This window comes from Dipodomys ordii, unplaced genomic scaffold, assembly GCF_000151885.1.
Source record: "Dipodomys ordii isolate 6190 unplaced genomic scaffold, Dord_2.0 Scaffold131, whole genome shotgun sequence".
NCBI lineage: Eukaryota > Metazoa > Chordata > Mammalia > Rodentia > Heteromyidae > Dipodomys > Dipodomys ordii.
The window spans coordinates 2,743,258-2,762,362 of NW_012267347.1; the positions used below are offsets into that span (position 1 = coordinate 2,743,258).

The 19,105-nt window shown below is 39.5% G+C and overlaps 1 protein-coding gene across 2 annotated transcripts in view; it reads right to left on the minus strand.

Moving 5' to 3' along the window:
- Positions 1-908: 908 nt before the first annotated feature.
- Positions 909-19,105, minus strand: part of Ifi16 (interferon, gamma-inducible protein 16) — a 19,196-nt gene continuing 999 nt past the window's right edge. Inside the window, exons 2-10 of one of the 2 annotated variants that reach the window (XM_013030642.1) lie at positions 17,193-17,478; positions 15,762-15,871; positions 14,951-15,097; positions 14,218-14,292; positions 12,348-12,512; positions 10,161-10,322; positions 3,567-3,977; positions 2,121-2,309; positions 909-1,299 (exon numbers count right to left, since the gene is read on the minus strand). In XM_013030642.1, coding sequence (XP_012886096.1) covers positions 1,195-1,299; positions 2,121-2,309; positions 3,567-3,977; positions 10,161-10,322; positions 12,348-12,512; positions 14,218-14,292; positions 14,951-15,097; positions 15,762-15,871; positions 17,193-17,457 — 1,629 coding nt within the window. In that variant the 5' untranslated portion in view covers positions 17,458-17,478 and the 3' untranslated portion in view covers positions 909-1,194. The remainder of the gene's footprint in view (positions 1,300-2,120; positions 2,310-3,566; positions 3,978-10,160; positions 10,323-12,347; positions 12,513-14,217; positions 14,293-14,950; positions 15,098-15,761; positions 15,872-17,192; positions 17,479-19,105) is intronic. The other variant, XM_013030643.1, reaches the window with a different exon arrangement.

Sequence of the window (19,105 nt, forward strand, 5' to 3'; positions counted from 1 at the left end):
ACATAAACATTAACCTACATAGTTATATAAGAACACATGTGTGCATTTGTATGTCACTGATGGGTGCATGTGGATACACACAGAAGAATGGTTACTAGAATTTTGTTAGATAAGGAAATAAAAAAGTCTAATCATCATGTAAGCTTATTATAATAAAATACATAACCAGAAAGGAAATAGTCCAGGCTAAAACAATACATTATTATTCCTTAGAACTTTAAGGACTCTTTTATTTCATTTATTGGGCATAAACAACCTTGGACCTTTAGGGTAGGCGGTAACAATCCTCATTGTATCCTTCAGAACTTCTACCTCATGTCAATACTCTGCAAAATGCACCCACCTCAAGATGGAAGAACAGCCTGAAGTCTAACTCAAGCATAACTTAGCATCTAAGTGTCATTAAGAAAGCTGTTTTTTGTTTGTTTGTTTGTTTTTGTTTGCCTTCAGGTTTTTTTTTATCATGTCATAAAGAGATAAAAACAAAGCAATTACCAATCTTTCAGAGAGAGAGAGAGAGAGTATGAAGTTTTTATAAATTTGATTTTTCAGTTCTGGGGCTTGAACTCTGGGCCTGGGCACTGTCCCTTAGCTTTTGTGCTCAAGGCCAGCTCTCTACCACTTGAGCCACAACACTATTTCTGGTTTGTTTCATGGATTTTTCTACCTGGGCTAGCGTTGAACCGCAATCCTTAGATCTCAGCCTCTTGAGTAGCTAGGATTACAGATGTGAGCCACCCCTGGAGCCTGGCTGAGTCTGTTCTTCATGATATGGGCAAAGGCCTTGAAGACCCAGCTTACAGTATAAATCTAAATCATGCTTGAAACCTGGACATCCTGACCTTATCTGCACACCATGAACTATTAGTTTTTAAGCACTTCAAAAATAGACTGAAAAGACTGCTGGATTAGCATTGCTTTAGAAAAATTGTTTACTTCAGATTATGCAAAATAGGGAATTTGGAAGACATTAAAGTACATAAAAACAAAGGAAAAAGTGCCTCTAAAATTCCATTCCCTAGAATTACAAACTGGTTTCTTTATTGACTGTTCTAACTACACATTCACACACATTTATATTTTTCTATCAATAGAAACATCATTATTGGTGACATCCACAAGACTTTTGTTTTATTGACTTATTTTCTAAGGTGCAGAAGATCAAACCTTAGCATCTGCTAGGCGAGTGCTTTCTTACTTAGCGAAATTCCAGTAGTTCGGAATGGAGGACTGTTCGGATGTATCTTTATTTGAATCAGGGTTGGGAGCATGTGTCTTGTCTTTCCGGGTCTTAATCACCTTAAAGAAAAAAGTGGTATAAGTTAGATACAGCTGGTCACACATTTCATCCATAGTCTCTTCTCTATGGCCAATTACACTTCTCTTTTCACTTTTCCCTCTCTCCTTTACAGAGTTTCTGCGCTTGAGTTAATTACTCTTGTCAGTGGTGACCATGACATGAGCACTTACTTCACTTTCCACCTGGCTTGAGCAGAGCTCAAGCTCTCTTTCCCCTGGGGGAAAGAGAGAGGGCTGGTACACCCAATGGCAAGAGTTGCATGGATCTCAATTGGCAGGAGGGTGGGAGGGGGATACAAAAGTGATACAAGTGTTGGAAGGGAAGTTTGGGGATGTTTGATGGCCCCCCAAACTGGCACATCCAAGAGCATTTGTGTTTCCAGGTGCATTCCAATCTTTATAATCCTACATGAATATGACAGTTGGTCAGTGTGACAAAGAACATCAACTCTGGAGCCCTGTGTGAGCTTTATTGATGATCCACTGTGGTGGGAAATAGTTCCCTCTTTTATAGATGATGTTTTGCCACATGAAAACACAAATTTTTATTCAGTTTTCTCTTAGCTTTGATAAAATCAACAATTCTTTCTCATTTTGTTTGGAGTAACAACATCCACTGAAAATCCTTGAATTTCCTTTCTTTACTATGACCAAACTTTCTTTAAAAAAATTATGCAAAGAACATTTACATAGACAGTGGGCAAAGCTCACTTGTCACTGCACCTGTTGGGATCTGTGTAATAGGAGCCAAATTTTTTAGGGTACTGCATAAAAAGTAACTTGTTCCCTTGGAAGAATAATGCTCCCAATGGAGGACCCACCTCCATGTAACTGTGAATGACGGATCTCAGCTGCCACTTGTCCATGCTTAAGCCCAGTTCAAAGCAGACGAGTTTGATTTTATCACCTTCCTCACAGTCAACATGAGTCAGTCTTCCAAACACCACTACTTCCATCTTCCCTGTGTTATCTTGTATTTCATAATAAGTGCATTCATTCCTCACAGTTTTCTGAAAAGAAAATTCAAATTCTCACTTCTATGACAAAAAAGAAGCATTGGTAGCAACTTCCATCTGGACAAGGTTGAATGAAATTACAGGTGTCAAATGCCTTACAGCTCTTTTGATCAGGAGTTCTTTTGAAACCTCTCAAGCTTTCCTTATTTAAGGTCTTTCTGTACATGTGTTTTCCAGAAATGTGGATTCTTTCCCCAGTTTTTAGCACTACTACATTCCTTCCTTTTTTCTTTCTTTCTTTCCTCCCTTTCTTTTTATTCCTTCCTTCCTTCCTTTCCTTTTTTCTTCCTTCCTTTCCTTCTTTCTTTCCTTCCTTCCTCTCTTTCTTTTTTCCTCCCCTCCTCCTTCCCTGCCTCTCTCCCTCTCTCTCTCCCTCTCTCTCTCTCTCTTCCTTTTTTTCTTTCTCTTTCTTTTTCATTTTCTATTGAAATCCCAGTTTGATCTCAGGACCTTGTATTTGCTAGCAGGTACTCTGCCACTCGGGCCATACTCCAGTCCTTTCTGCTCTCACTTATTTTTTTTAACATGATCTCACTTTTTGTTGGGGCTGGACTGGATTGGGGTTCTCCTATTTATATTTACTGCATAGCAGGGGTGGTAGGCATATACCACCATAATCAACTTTTTATTGGTTGAAATAAAGTGTTGTGAACATTTTTTTGTCCAGGCTGGCCTCAAAACATGATCTTTTCCATCTCAGCTTCCTGGGGAGTTAGGATTGAGTGTCACTGTGCCTGACTCACAGCTGAAATTTCTTAAGGAGTGTGAACAGATAGCCTTGGGATTAGTTTTTGGAGGTTCCTTTTATATCTCATTAATAGCAGAGGAGAAAGGCCAATTATGGCTCATTGTGAGCCTGAGGATGTCTATTGCAATGCTTGTATAAGTGGATTATATTCTCAATATATGACTTCTGTCTGCCATTTATTTATTCTAAACTATTCAAATGCTAAATCCATGTGATCTAGTCCTGCCATGTCAGGTTGTATCTCATTGTATTCATTAATTCTACAGCAACATACATTGTGGTCATTTAAACAGAGCAAGCAGAAAACAGTACATGTGGGGAGACCTACACACAAGAGAACAGAACTACACAAGAGAAGAGAACTACACTTGGAACAAGTGCTGAGAAGGAGCTTGCTGAGGAATGAAATGGGAAGACTCCACTCAAGTCAACCAGTTGGTAAGTTAAGACTTCTAAAGTCTGGGGCTGCAGAAGAAATTCTTCAACATAATGCTTGATCTTACCTTATACACCAAAAATGTCCCGTTCACACATTTCCCTGGACATAGTGAGCAAAGATAATTGATTTTTGGTGTTGCACTGGCGTTGTGCCTCAGTGTAGTTGGGATGTTCAGCTTCTGCTCGGGATGCCCAGGAGACACCCCAGTGATGCTGTATATCTCCAGGAACCCATTGTGGCCAAAATATTCTGTGATGATAATGATCCTGTTTGGGATGAACATCACCTGCAACTTGACATCAAACACCTTCACACGGAAGAATTCGCTCTCAGTAGCCACTGTTGCATGGAACATGGTTTTCTCTCCTTGGTACACAAACAGCGGAGTGACTTTCAGCACCATCACTTCTTTGGGCTCCGTCTGGTAGCCCTGTTCACTGGAAGGTTCCTTAGGTAAAGTTGGCAGCTTTTGTTTCTACTCAGAGTGAACACAGGGAAAAGACAGACATTAGTAAAACTGATAAGGGGATGGGTCACTATCTAATGAGAGCCCTCACAGGCTCAATGTTGATCTAAAGTAGAATTGCTGGGAGGGGGGAATCTAAAAAACAGCTGCATGGTATAACCTAGTTCATGAAGAAGAGAAGATTTAGTTAGTAATTTCTGTTAGCACTAATGGTGGACAGAGATATGTTAAAGAAGCAAATGATAAAGCCCTTTCAACAAATCAAAGTACACACACACACACACACACACACACACACACAATTAGTAGGGTAGCCACAGGAATAACCCCTAAGAGATTTATTATTTGAACAGATTCAAGCTAAATAAAGGTTCCTTGCTGATGGGTACTGGTGGCTCAAGCTTATAATCCTAACTACTTAGGAGACTGAGATCTGAGGACTGTGAGATGAAGCTAGTCCAGGCAAAAAAAAAAAGTGCCTGTGAGACTCTTATCTCCAATTAGCCACTCAAAACCAGAAGTGGAGCTGTAGTTTAAAGTGGGAGAGTGCTAGCCTTGGGCAAAACTGCTCAGGGATAGTGCCCAGGTCCTGAGTTCAAGCCCCATCACCACCACCACCAACAACAACAAAGTTTCTTTGGTTTTCAGAACAGCATTCATTGAGGTGGTGAATTTGGAAAGTTAGATATGTACCATTTTTAACACTTGTCTTCAGCATTATTTTTAAGTTCCAGAAGTGCACTTTGGAGAAACCGTGGCTAATGTGGAGGAGGAAGTATGAAGTCAATCATAAGAATCCATGGAGGCAGCTACAGACCAGGAGAATACTCATGGGATCCAACCTGAACCATACAGATCAAGACGTGTGTGTGGTGGGGCTTACTTCTGACTTATCAATATAGCTAAATGCTTTCTTCCATGAGGAAGCACACTACCAATGGAATTTAATCAGATATGTGGCATTTGACACAGGAGAGATTCCAGAGAGTTAAAATTTAACTATTTTGGTGTCTGTATCTATCTTTCCACAATTTTCTAAAATGATGTTCTTGGTCTAGTTAAAAAAAGAAGGAGAAAGAATTAGTGATGGATTCTGTTTGGCTCTATATTTCTACACTCTATTTTTAACGCTACAATATTACCTTCATAGTTCAGTGAAAGAAAAACAAAATGGAAAAATCACAAGCAGATAAATGCCATCATAATGTTCTATGAACACATGTGAAAACAGAACTAGGAAAATTGAGAGGAAGGATAAGGTTGAGAGAGATGAGGGAAAATGATGAAAAAGGTGATCAAGATGCATTGTACTCACAATGTGACATGTTGAGCTGAAACCCTTTTGTACAACTAAAGGTATTAAACATTAAATAAGCAAATGTCTAATTATACCTCTTGATTATATAAATGGAGCAGAGTATAATAAGAGTTAAAATTTAAATTTATAGATGGGCACCAGTGGCTCATGCCTGTAATCCTAGCTACTCAGGAGGCTGAGATCTGAGGATCATGGTTCAAAGCCAATCTGGGTAGGAAAGTCCATGAGAATCTTATCTCCAGTTAACCACCAGAAAACCAGAAGTGGAGATGTGGCTCAAAGTGGTAGAGAACTAGCCTTGAGTGAAAAGCTCAGGGACAGTGCCCAGACCCTGAGTTCAAGCCCCACAATGGATAAAAAAGATTAAATTTATATCTGATTGTTATACAAGTAATAAAAGATGAGTGACTTATTAATACAAGATTATAGCTGGTGGCCAGTGGCTCAGGCCTGTAAATCCTAACTACTCAGAAGATTGAGGATTGAGATTTGGAGTCAACCAGGGCAGAAAAGCTTTCAAGACTCAGTCTCTAATTAACTAGCAAAAGGCTAGACTGGAGGAGTAACTCAGTTGGTAGAGTACCAACCATGAATGAGCAAGTGAGTGAGAGCATGAGGCCCTGAGTTTAAGCCTTGAAAAGGAAAAGATTCATGGAAAGCTCTTCTGATCTTTGTGTCAATCCCTGTCACTCTATCGTAGGAATGAGAAGTGGTTACTGTGGGTAAGAAACTTCTAGATGATCTCACCAGAGGTGAGTTCTCTGATAGCTGTCTCAACCCCCAGCTTCTCAAACAGAATTTTGTGGAGTGCTTAACACAGGATCTCTCTAAGGTTTATGACTGTATTCATAATGGCTCCTATCCTACCTAAAGCATTATCTTTATATGCCTTGTACAGCATTGCCAAGTAAGCTGGGGAATACTCTAAAATTATGTACACCGATTCGCTTCATTGCACTAGTGAAATTCATTAAATACTCCTCACATTTGGACAGCTTGTTTACCACTTCAGGCATTTGGTACTTTAACTGTTCACCACTTTGTCCATGAAAACAAATCCCAAACATAGCATTGTCTCCTCCAAATGGTTTAAGATGACTTGCAGACATTTTAGCATCTATACACTTCTTGGATTCAAACTCTATGCCCATGAAATGTTCAGGTTTTGAAGCTCATTAAGGCTGGACTTAAATCTTGACTCTAATATCAGTTACCTCTGTGTGTGTGTGTAAATGTGGGAGAGTCTTTACCTTCTATGATCTTCAATTGTTTTATATGTGGATTGAGACAAACAATAGCACTGGCATTTGGCATTATAAAAACATGTATATAAATATGTTTCTGAATCCAAAAACTAAGTAAATGCTCAATTAGGAAACATCCTTTTAAAAAAAGTTTTAGAGTATGTCTGTTTGGATGAATAGATGATTCATGATTTATAATGGTCCCTTAATGGAAATCTCACATAGGAAGCACATAAAAGAAACCCTCCTCAATTTAGGTCTGCCATGTGTAACAATGCAATTTCGTTGAGAAGACAGTTTTGAGCTGTTGTTATCTTTTAGAAATAAATCTAAAATCTTAAACTCTCACTGCCATAGCAGAAGTTTGACACTGAAATTGTAATCTTTGCCCAGTTATTTCTGAATTGTCAGCAGTTTATTTCCTGTTCCAGTAAATCCTCTACCACTCCGCCCTATTCATGACTCATGCTGTTCTGTTTTGTTGATGCACACACACATGGACAGAAACCAAAGGGAACAGTCTGTTTCAGGTTTTGAATCGCCCTAACTCTCTGTCTCTCTCTGTCTCTGTCTGTCTCTCTCTCACACACACATACACAAAGCACAGAAAGAACTCATAACATGAAGAAGAATGCTTAAGAGAAGCTCTGATAAATAAAAGCAAAACTGTCCTGTTTACATAGTGAGCCATAGACAATATTATCATACACCTTTTGTGAAGACAGTTGGACTTAAAAAGAAATGACTACATCATACATTTTGATACATGAGGCTACAAGGCTGGTATGTCCCACTGGGGTCCTGTAATCCCACGAGATTTCAGGGCAACAGAATGATTTCTCTGGGAGTAGAAATGAGAGTGCTGCTTCTGTATGTAGGCCAGATCTTAGAAAGTCAGATATGCATGGACATAGTACAATAACATGGCTGTCATTGTAGTAATAGTGACACAGGGGCCTGCGGTGACAATGTCTAAACAAGGGCTTTATCCAAATCTAGTATTCTCTACAATGACTAGAAAGATAGGCAACTAGCTTTACTCCCAAATAACCAAATAAGAAATCTAAAGGGAAATACCAATTTTCAGAGTTAACAGCAAGAATAATTTTACAAGTTTAGAAAATCTATGTGTAGAAAGTCTGTCCAAGACAACTTCAAGTTTAGATGAGAACCGCATCAGAGAACAGTGACTTTAACATCCTATACTCCAAGCTGCTGTGGGATAGTCATTCCTGACAACTCCTATACTGGCTTCAGAACACACAGGAACCCACCAGGGTCACACAGAAAGCCAAGCTGGGTACAAGCTGACAGCACAAGTGTGAACTCACTATTCTATTCATTCTTCTCCTGTCTTCCCCTGGAACAGGGGGAAATCAATAATTTGAGTTCGTTGTCTAATAAAAAAGGACATATGTTAATTCCAGTTGCAATACAAAGTGTTAATGAAGTAGTTAAAGGACGCTAGAAGACCAATAATGGGAAGATATGATCTACTCAGAGAGAATCTGCCCAGCACTGATGGGGAAGAATTTAATAACAAACAAAGAAATGCAATTGGGGGTGTGTGGGGAGGATGGGAAGGGGAAACAAAGGAGGAGGCTACAAAGCTTGATAAGAAATGTACTCATTATCTTGCCCATGTAATTGTAACCCCTCTGTACAGTATTTTCACAATAAAAAATCATAAAAAATAGATGCACAAATTAAGAATGTCAACATGGTTACACACCACCTCGCTCATCTGGAAAAGCCTTATGGAACTTAGTAATGGAAACAAATCCAAAACATAACACTATTCACAAATTTAATGAACATAAATTACAGATAATATATATGTAACATCTATAGTTAATATATAACATCCATATATAATAACATCTATATTTTATATATGTTATAAACATCTCACCTTTGATTAGGGAGAAATCAATTTGCATTATCAAGCACTCAAATTTCAGAGTTCAGTAATGCTGGATTCAGTTTCTTAACACTTATAATGTACACAATCTTGGACAAAATATTTAGTCAATGAAAGCCAATTTCCTGACACATGAACTAGAATAGGTGTGATGTTTGTTGTAGAGGATAAATGAGACTATGTTTCTGAAGAGCCAGGCTTCAGAATTTACCACAAAAGGCTCAGCATGGAAATACCAATCTGGGCATTGTTATTTTGAGGTCTCTTTGGAGATTTGTGTTTCCCTTCTGACCCATAGATGATCACTGCTTTATGGTGACACTTTGGTCATCATAAAGTCAGTGAGTGCATCTAGGAAATCTCAGATACAGGAAGTATGAGAAATATTTCACTAAAGAACATTGTCTTCTTTTCTGCAACATGGACCACTTTAATCTCACTGGTGAAGGCATCACATACATCTTTCAAAATCAGTGAGATCAAAGGAGTTGATACCTATGGTGTGAACATATGTTTCTGCCTCTACCTTTTCATGGACTGGTGCATGGTACCTATATTAGTTTCCCTGCAACTCAACATTTCCTAGTCAAGAAGAAAGACATACACATATTACATTTGTATATAATGTTGTGTTGTATGATGTAATATGTTGTACAATGCCCTGGTACACTGAAATGGAATGGAATGGATGAATATGATATAATTGTAAGTGCTAACAAGAAAACAACCCAAGGAAGAAAAGAGCAGGAATGTCTGATGCATCTTGGAATGGGATCTAGATAAGAATTGTACATGGAGGTTGAGAGTAATTAAATTAATGGGGAAATGATTCTGAACATAGAACACACACCATGATCTCTGACCTGGGAAAACAGCATGGAATATAAGAAGAACCCTGTAGGAGGGCCCAGAACAAAGGGGAAGGAGGAGAGGGAACAAGAGCAATGAGTCCATGCCTATTCATCTTCTATGTCTGGTTACCCTCCTGTTCTCTTTCAAATCAACACAAGACAGTGGTCCTCCTGAGTCAGAGGTTATTTTATAAGCACATACACTGCACATGGCAAAGGAGTTAAAAACTAGCAGGATCTAAAAATACACACCTGGTAGATGAATTATGACAATGAATAATTAAATGAGTGGGGGTTACATGAATGTTTCAAGATTTTTTTGAGAATATTTTTTGTTTATGTATTGAATGTTGAAACTGAAATGGAATAAGCAATATTATTATGACTTCTGAACTTCTGGTTTCCTATACATATATTTATTTACTGTACATTTTTATTGTAAAAATGCTGTACAGAGGGGTTACAGTTACATGAGCAAGGTAATGAGTACATTTCCTATCGAGCATTATTGCCTCCTCCTTTGTTTTCCCCCTGCCATCCCTTCCCTCCTACCTCTATAACTACCCCTCCCCCCGCCACGCGTTGCCCCCCCTCACCCCCACCAATGATGTAAAGTTCGTTTTCAACATAATGTTTTGTACATCTCATTGTCACAATGGGTCACATTTTGTTTTTTCCCTTCCCCTCCCCGAATTAGAGAAGTGTATATACAAGATTTGGGGCACCAACATCAAGTACAGTGAAAACAGAGGTTATACTATGGGGGAGAAACATACAAAGAGCCAAAAAAATCTTTCAAGATTTTGAACGTTGTAATTATGTGAAGAAGGAGAAGGGATGGGAAGGGAGAGTTGGTACCTTGGCTGTGGAACTGCTGGAAGTGGGGGGAAGACGGTTGGGAGGGGTCTGAGGCTGAGCCTGTGCTGGCTGTGTGCTGGTGGCTGAAGATTCTTCTAGCCAGAGCTTCCTCTTGGATAGCAAGTTTCTTTCCCAGTCATCCATTTTGGTGGCTCTTTTCCCCTTTGAAGAAAAATCATTTTTTTAAATTCTATTTTTATTATCTTTGAGTAGTTGTACTAAGGAGTTACAAATCAACATGTTTATGGATAGATCAATATCACACCTTTCATCATTCTCCCCCATTCCTTCAGTTTTCCTAATTTCATGGGATACGCATGAAGTATTGTAATATTATGGCTACATTTGCCCCAACCCTTTTTTTTCTCCAATTATTATTTTGGGATAATGATTCTCAAAGTCACAGAGAGCACCACAAAGTTTTCCTTATTTCTTCTCATGCAGGATCATGACTTTGCAGCTTTCTCCAGAATGACAGCACAGGTTGTGATACTTCCCCATCCTGCCCTCTTCATGATTCATGCCAGTTTAGGCTATTTGTTTCAGGGAAATGTAGCAGCAATGCATCAAAGATAACAGTAATTTACTTCCTGGTTTGATTCCAGAAAGTGAAAGAAATCACAGGGTAAGGAATGTATTTGAAATGTTATGCTGTAGAAAAGCAAGGATGATTTGTTCCCATGGTGGGCCATACAATGGCTAGGGAACCTTTCTGGGAAGAAATGTTATGGAATGCCTGCATGGTGTGTTTAAATGTCTGGGTCCAAGGAAGCAGATGAATCAACTTTTTATCCTATGACTCATCGTGATTCCGGGAAGCATACTAGCATAAACAGCTTAACATATTTAAGCAAATGGGACCATAGAAAGGACCACTTCCAAGCATGGATCCCTAAAAAAAAAATTAAAGAGAGGGTTGTGAAATGTTCTCAAGTATCTTTGTAGTGACAAAGTGACAGTGGGGTTGAGTCTACATTCAATGACCATGCTGAGGCTTCAGTGATGACCAGCAGAACCAAGATGCAAAGCGAAACATGTTGTTAGCTCAGTGCCATCAATAAAGCCTACTGAAGGAGTTAGGAGTCATTAGAGTTAGTAACAATAGCTATGTACCTAATTTAAGAAACAGACAAATCCAAAGAAGAAAATCTATCTTCATAAGGTAGGATGTTGGAGGCTGCAGACTGGGTTAAAAGAGTATGATTAGAATTTCTGCTTTTGCCTCATGCTCCAGTCGACTCATTGTAGCTCAGAGCACAGGGTCATTTATGGACAGAAGAAGGGACAAGTTGGAACAGCATGTACTCATTTTTCTTCTTCTACTTTTCATTCACTTGCTCAGGGCACCTCTATCTGAACTCTTGTCTAGTTTGAAAGAAAGGCAAACAAATATTGTAACAGTGTAATATAAACATAAGGTAATATTGCATAATCTAATGTATTGACATAATACAACTGTAAGTACAAACAGAGAAACATACCAAGACCCAAGGAAGAAAACAATAGGAAAGTCTGATGCATCTTAGAATAGGATATAGAAAAGAATTGTACCTGAAGGTTGAGAGTATTTAAATCACTGGGGAAATGATTCTGAACAAAGAATACACACCACGATCTCTGACCTGGGAAAACAGTATGGAATATAAGAAGAGCCCTATAGGAGGGCCCAGAACAAAGGGGAGGGAGAAGAGGGAATGAGAGCCATGAGTCCATGCCTATTCATCTTCTATGTCTGGTCACCCTCCTGTTCTCTTTCAAATCAACACAAGGCAGTGGTCCTCCTGAGTCACAGGTTATTTTATAAGCACATGACAATGGAGTTAAAAACTAGCAGGGTCTGGCAAATGAATTATGACAATGAATACTTAAATGACTGGGCATTACAGTGTGTTTCTTTTTTTGGAGGGGTGGGGGTCCAGTCGTGGGGCCTGAACTCTGGGCCGGGCGCTGTCCCTCTGCTCTTCAGCTCAAGGCTAGCACTCTACCACTTGAGCCACAGCGCCACTTCTGGGATTTTTCTTTTTGCAGTATGTGGTGCTGAGGAATTGAACCCAGGGCCTCAGGCATGCAAGGCAAGCGCACTATCACTGAGCCACCTTCCCAGCCCACATGTGTGTTTCTTTCAAGATTTTGAGCGCTGTAATTATGAAGAAGGAGAAAAAAAAGATGGGAAGGGAGAGTTGGTACCTTGGCTGTGGAACTGCTGGGAGGAGGAGGAGGAAGTTTGGGAGAGGTCTGAGGCTGAGCCTTTGCTGAGTGTGTGCTGGTGGCTGAAGTTCCTGGAAGCGAGATCTCCCTCTGAAATTGCAGGTTTTGTTCCCCGTCTTTCACTTTGGTGGTTTTTTCCTTTTTCTCAAAAAAAAAAAAAAGAAAGCAGATTTTTTTTCTCCTTTATCCCAGGATAATAATTTTCAAAATCACATAGAATGTCACTATTCCTCCTTCGTTGCTTTTCAGGTAATATGGTTCCTTCCAACTTTCTCAAGAATGGCGACAGCCATTTAGATATTTTCACCACCTATTTTCCTCCCATACTTGGATTAAAAATCTCATTTTGTAAATACTAAAAGCCAAGCTAAAATTTCCATGGCTTGGGTGAAACTGGGGTTCTGCATGTGCTGCTCATTGCATTATGACACCTTGGCCAAGCACAAAATTTAGGGTTATTTATTTATTTTTGGTAAACAATAGTGTCATCCTATAATAAAAGCAAATCCCAGAACAAACTCTGGTTTTGTTATGCTTTTTAGCCTTTCTTATCATGAAAATGTACAAATTAGTTCCTGAAGAATGTTCTCTAAAAATAAACCCCAAACAAGCATACAACAACAAAAGGGGCTGGATGCCAGGGCTGGTGGCTCATGCTTATAATCCTAGTTACTCAGGAGGCTAAGTTCTGAGGATAGTAGTTTAAAGACAGCCTGGGCAGGGAAATCCAGAAGACTCTTATCTTCAATTAACCACTCCATAAAACTAGAAGTAGAGTTGTGGCTAAGAATTTAGAAAGCTCAAGGACGGTATCTAGGCCCTAAATTCTAGTCTCATTACCGAACAAAAAAAAGCAGGGAGATGGGGGTAGGTTGGGGGAGGCCTGGCATGGTGGTATTCGCTTATGATCTTAATTATTCATTTTAGAAGTGAAAATAGGAGACTCATGATTTAAAGCCACCCTGGATAAAGTTAGCAAGACGTTGTCTCAAATTTAAAAAAAAAATTAAAACCACAATCTGTGGTTCACAGCTATAATCCAAGCTACTTTGAAGACAGAAGTAGAAAGATTATGATCTAGGTGCTGGTGGCTCACACCTTTTAATTCCAGCGACTCTGGAGGCTGAGATCTAAGAACTGAGGTTTGAAGCCACCCTGGGCAGGAAAGTCCATGAGACCACTCAGAAAAATCTTGAAGTATCACTGTGACTCGATTAGAGTGGTAGCCTTGAGGAACAGAAGTTCAGGGACAATGTCCAGGCCCAGAGTTCAAGCCCCAGACTTGCAAAAAAGAAAAAGAAAGAAAGAAAGGAAGAAAGGAAGAAAGAAAGAGAGAGAGAGAGAGAGAGAGAGAAAGAGAAAGAAAGAAGGAAGGAAGGAAGGAAGGAAGGAAGGAAAGAAAGAAAGAAAGAAAGAAAGAAAGAAAGAAAGAAAGAAAGAAAGAAAGAAAGAAAGAAAGAAAGAAAGAAAAGAAAGAAAGAAGAATATGGTTTAAGACCAGCCTGGAAAAAAACACAAAGCCTTATCAAAAACAAACAAAATCAAAAAAGGCTAGAATCAGGGCTCAAGAACAGGATATCCTGATGTCAATGCTCAGTACCACAAAATAAAACAAGCATTTAGCTGATCTTTTAGTAGCCGTTATTGGAGGAAGTAAGGATTATTAGAAACAACAATAGTAACAATAACAAAAAAGGAGAAGAAAACATTGATAGTCCCTTTCTGTAGCAACTCTGTCTTCCACCAGTGTGTGAGGGCTGGAGATGTGGATGTAGCCTGGGGGGAAAGTACAGCTTGGGTCTTGAGTTAGAAATGACATTAGAGAATAGCAAATTCACTCTGCTCTTACCTTCACCGTTTGTGGATGTGGACTAGCTGTTCCTTGCTCTTTTACCCCAGACACAGATGGCACAGCATCAGGTTGCTGGTAATCCCATCAGGGCAGAAAAAAAATAAGTCAAAACAAGTCATATTATGATCGGAGTTGATAAGTAGAGTTGTGGAGTCACTGTTCTACCTTTGTATTCTCAACCCTCCAAGAAAGCCCACAGATTTTCAGAACTTATTGTCTAGTACAGAAGAAAGACATCCAGGTATGGTGAAATTGTTGAATGTTCTTATCTGCTCTTCTGGGGAGGGCACTTTGATGAGGCCCTATTTGAGGACAGGGTTCATATTGTCACCTGAATGTTCAGTGCATTTGGCTGGGGAAGAGATAGGAATAACGAATAATGAAATAATGAATTCCAAAACATCCAGCATACAAGGATCCTAGAAAACAGAATGTAACCTTACAAGTTTGGTGAGAAAGGCAAAAGGGATGAGAACAAATTGACATATGGGTAATGAATATACTCTTAGCTTTATGTCTGCTTGTCTGGCCATGCCCTGAAAGTAGTCCTAGAAATTAGATTATAAATTATTTCCTATGTGCAGACCTTGTAAAGAGCAAAATAAGCAAGAAGACTGTTTTCTTGATAGATGTTTTTGATGAGTGATTGAATTCTATATTGTAGAATTGTACGGCAGTACTTGTGATACTTTGTGATGTGGAGGCAAGTACTGGGACAGGAAATTGGCACCTTGATTGAGGAGCTGCATTTTGGTGGAAGAGGCAGAGAAGTCTGGGAAGAGCCTTGGGTTTTCTGTGTGCCAGTCATTGAAGATTCCGGACTCTGACTCTGCTCCTTAATTCTTTCAGAGTCTGTAGTTTTTATAGCTTTGGCTTTGCCTTTCTAAAAGAAAAATATTATTATTTCTAGTGCTATGGATGTAACCCACAGGCCTGTGTGTGCTACAAAGGTGCTTTACTACTGAACTACATCCCCAGCCCTTGGTAATGGCTACTTTTTAAATCATAGATGAAATACGGTATTTTTCAATACTGAGAAAAATCTACATTTTGGTACTAGATTCTAGTTACATTTATGTCCTTAGAAGCTCCAGGAGTTACAGTCCATTCTCTGAAAAATAAATTGCCCTAAGACAAGAAGTAGACACATACAATTGCCTTGTAAAAAAAGAGTAGAGGCACTTTATACATGTCATTCTTTTACTCAGTTCTGTGGTGATAGATGAGCAGTAGATGTGGATTTAAAAGGTTCAGTTTTGGATTTTGATTCTAAATATGCTTTGAGAAGCCATTTTCCTAAGCTGAACCTTAGTTTAGTTCATGTCTAAAGAAAGGATACTGATAAGGAATTATATACAATAAAGTTCATAGGAGTCCTAAAACAAAAACAAAACAACTGAACAGTAACCATAAATTTGCTAATTCTGAACCTCCATCTCATTACATTCTTGAACTGGACAAAGAACCGAGTATGTACGTGAAAATAACAAGGAGTAGTGATGGTAGAGGGAGCTTTGCCAATAGGAGCTTAGTCACATTACCTTTGGTTTCAAATCTCCATTTTTGGCAGGTGTAGATTGGGTACCACTGGGTTCATCCTGCTTCTTTTTTTGTCCTGAAGTGGTTTCTTTCCCTTTTGACTTCCTTTGAACTATTATAGTGAAGAACACACACACACACACACACACACACACACACACACACACACACACACACACACACAGAAGTCCAGATGAATCGGTCCAAGAGAGCTGAAGCAGTTTCAGGATTATTTCTACTCAGTTTGTGCATCTGTAGTTAGCAGTAGCAAGTCAGACCTAGGTACAGCCGAGTGATTCCCTTCACATCTCTAAAAGGAGGCTTTTTAATTTAAATGCTGTCTCATATGTATGGCCCAGAGAGGAAATTAATAATGAAATCTATATCCTCAGGAAGCAGTAATATTCATTGGCTTAATTTTTTGTCAGTTATGGGGTTTGAACTCTGGCCTGGGTGCTATCCCTGAGCTTGTCAGCTCAAGGCTAGTGCTCTACCACTTTGAGCCACAGCACCACTTCTGGTTTTCCGGTGGTTAATTGGAGATAAGAGTCTCACGGAAAAAAAAAAGAGTCCACGGACTTCCCTGCCCAGGCTGCGTTTGAACTGAGATCCTCAGATCTCAGCCTCCTGAGTAGCTAGGGTTACAGGCATGACCCTATTGGGGCCCAGTGATTTATTTATTTATTTAGTTTGTCAGTTAGGGGGCTTGAACTCTTGGCCTGGTCACTGTCCCTCAGCTCTTCAGCTCAAGGCGAGTACTCTACTGCTTGAGCCATAGCCCCACTTCTGGTTTTCTAGTGGTTAATTGGATATGAGTCTCTCAGGCTTACCTGTCCAGGCTGGCTTTGAACCGTGATCCTCAGATCTCAGCCTCCTGAGTAACTAGGATTACAGGTGTGAGCCACTGGCACCCGGCCTTAGATTTTTTTTTTTTTTTTGGGTCTGGTAGTGGGGCCTGAACTCTGGGCCTGGGTGCTGTCCCTCAGCTCTTCAGCTCAAGGTTAGCACTCTACCACTTGAGCCACAGTGCCACTTCTGGCTTTTTTCTTTTTGCTTATGTGGTGCTGAGGAATCAAACCCAGGGCCTCATGCATGCAAGACAAGTGCTCTACCACTGAGCCACCTTCCCAGCCCCCTTAAATATTTTTAAAATGTCCTTTTCTCTAATTTTAGATTGCCATTTTTCTGATCTTGCCAATATATTACAAGTTCTTGTTCTTCATAACAACTTCTGCTTTTTCCTTTACCACCACCCCTAAAAGATACCTCCGTCCCCTTAACCCCTCCAGCCACAGATCGGAAGTCACTATAGGAAGGTGCTAAGCTGTTAACTTACTGGCATCAGAGATACCCTCATTGCTGTCATTACAATGGGACAGGCACATGTCAGCTGTGATGAAGGAATTATGAATTAGGAGGGGCTTCTTCCTTACCTTTTGTCTTTTCTTTTTTAAGAGTTTGAGCGAGATCTTCAAGTCCTGGTATATCTTTGAACAATTGAATCAGTCTGCCCACTCCAGAATCACTTGGGAACTTTTCTTCCAGCAAGTCTGCCATTGTAATTCTATCACAATTCTCCTGTGTTTTTCTATTCAGTTTTAATTCTTTGGTCAGTAAAGACTTAATTAATTTAAAATGATATTCACTGATACCCTCTAATCCTTTCAGCAGAACAATTTTCTTGTAGTTATTTGCCATATCGCCAGTAATGGTCTGAGCCTACAAAAGAAAACCCTCATAGGTTATTATACATATAGTCTATTTCAAAAACAGGATGTTCCTATGTGAGTGGGTGACTCAGGCTAAGCTTGCTCACAGGTGTAGGTATGAAAAAGAGGAACTTAATTACCCAAATAGGTCACTAGGAGAACTGCTATGTGGAGCGTATCCTTACCTATGGATGATGCTAGATCAGTTGGGTCAGTGGTAGGGGTCGTAGGAGAAGGTCTGGAGAGGGGCAATTGTTGCAGAGTATAAAATACAAGCTGTACAGTGCTGGATTCTTTCCACCCCTCTTGCTGCTGCAGCCTAGCCCTAGACATTTGTCTATGGGTTCTTGATATATCTCACATCTCTTAGGACTGAAGTGGCCTATGTGTAAATCAACTCGCCATCTCACCCTCTACATAAATGACAGTCTGCCGCATGCTGGGTCACTAAACCTGGTCAGCTTGACTCTTCCCTAATGCTCTTATTAGCATCGCCATCTCACTTTCCTCCATTTCCTCCTGTGCCCCTATTCCTGTCACTTTGCTGAACACCCACATGTTGTTGTCTAGTGTAATCATAGTGATCATCGGCTAGATTTCCGCCATTCACTGCTTAACTATTTTCCTTTTAGATGTGATTACCTTAAACACTTATTTATTCATAGAGCCAGTTTTCTCTCTATAAGCTCTGTGGCTCAATTCTTCTGCAATTTCTTTAAACAAATTTCTTGCTCCTTGAATATGAGATGTACAGACACTATGTCAAAAACGAACTTTACAACTTTGGAGGGGGGAGGGAGGGACTGGGGAGGTGGGGAGGGAAGGGATGGTAGGGGAAAAACAAAGGAGGGGGTAACAACGCTCTTTACCCTACTCATTACCTTACTCATGCAACTGTAACCCCTCTGTACAGTATCTTTACCATAAAAAAGTATATATTAAAATAACTAACTTTTAGGATGACAAACATGATCCCAAAGTGATATCTTTATCTACCATCTGATGTAGTGTGGAGCTAATGAAAAATTTAAATGTACTTAGGAAAATATTACAACACCACATATTTGAATAACTGTATTTGTGAATACAGTTTGTGAATACAATTTTATGTGAATAGAGTGTTTTGGGGAAAATGCAAGGTTTTTTTTTTTTACTATGTATGTGAGTTTTTTCTCATGTTTTACAAAACTTGAATAATACTATGAAATATAGACCTGTGTCAAGATACATTTTTTATTTTTTTTAAATTTTTATTCATTTTTTATTGTGAAAATACTGTACAGAAGGGTTACAATTACATGGGCAAGATAATGAGTACATTTCTTATCAAGCATTGTAGCCTCCTCCTTTGTTTCCCCTTCCCATCCCTTCCCAGCCTCTCCCTGCCACCCACCCAATCCTCCCCACCCCCTGCCCCCTACCAAAGTTGTAAAGTTCGTTTTCAACATAACGACTTGTACATCTCATTGTTGCAATGGGTCCACCTGTATCCTTATTTAAATGACTTGTTTTTCCCCTTCCCCTCCACAAATTATACCTACATCAAATACAGTGAAAGCAGGGGTTATACTGTGGGGGAGGGACATACAAAGCAACAAAGAAATAATCTTATAAATGCGTTAGAAACAATCACATGA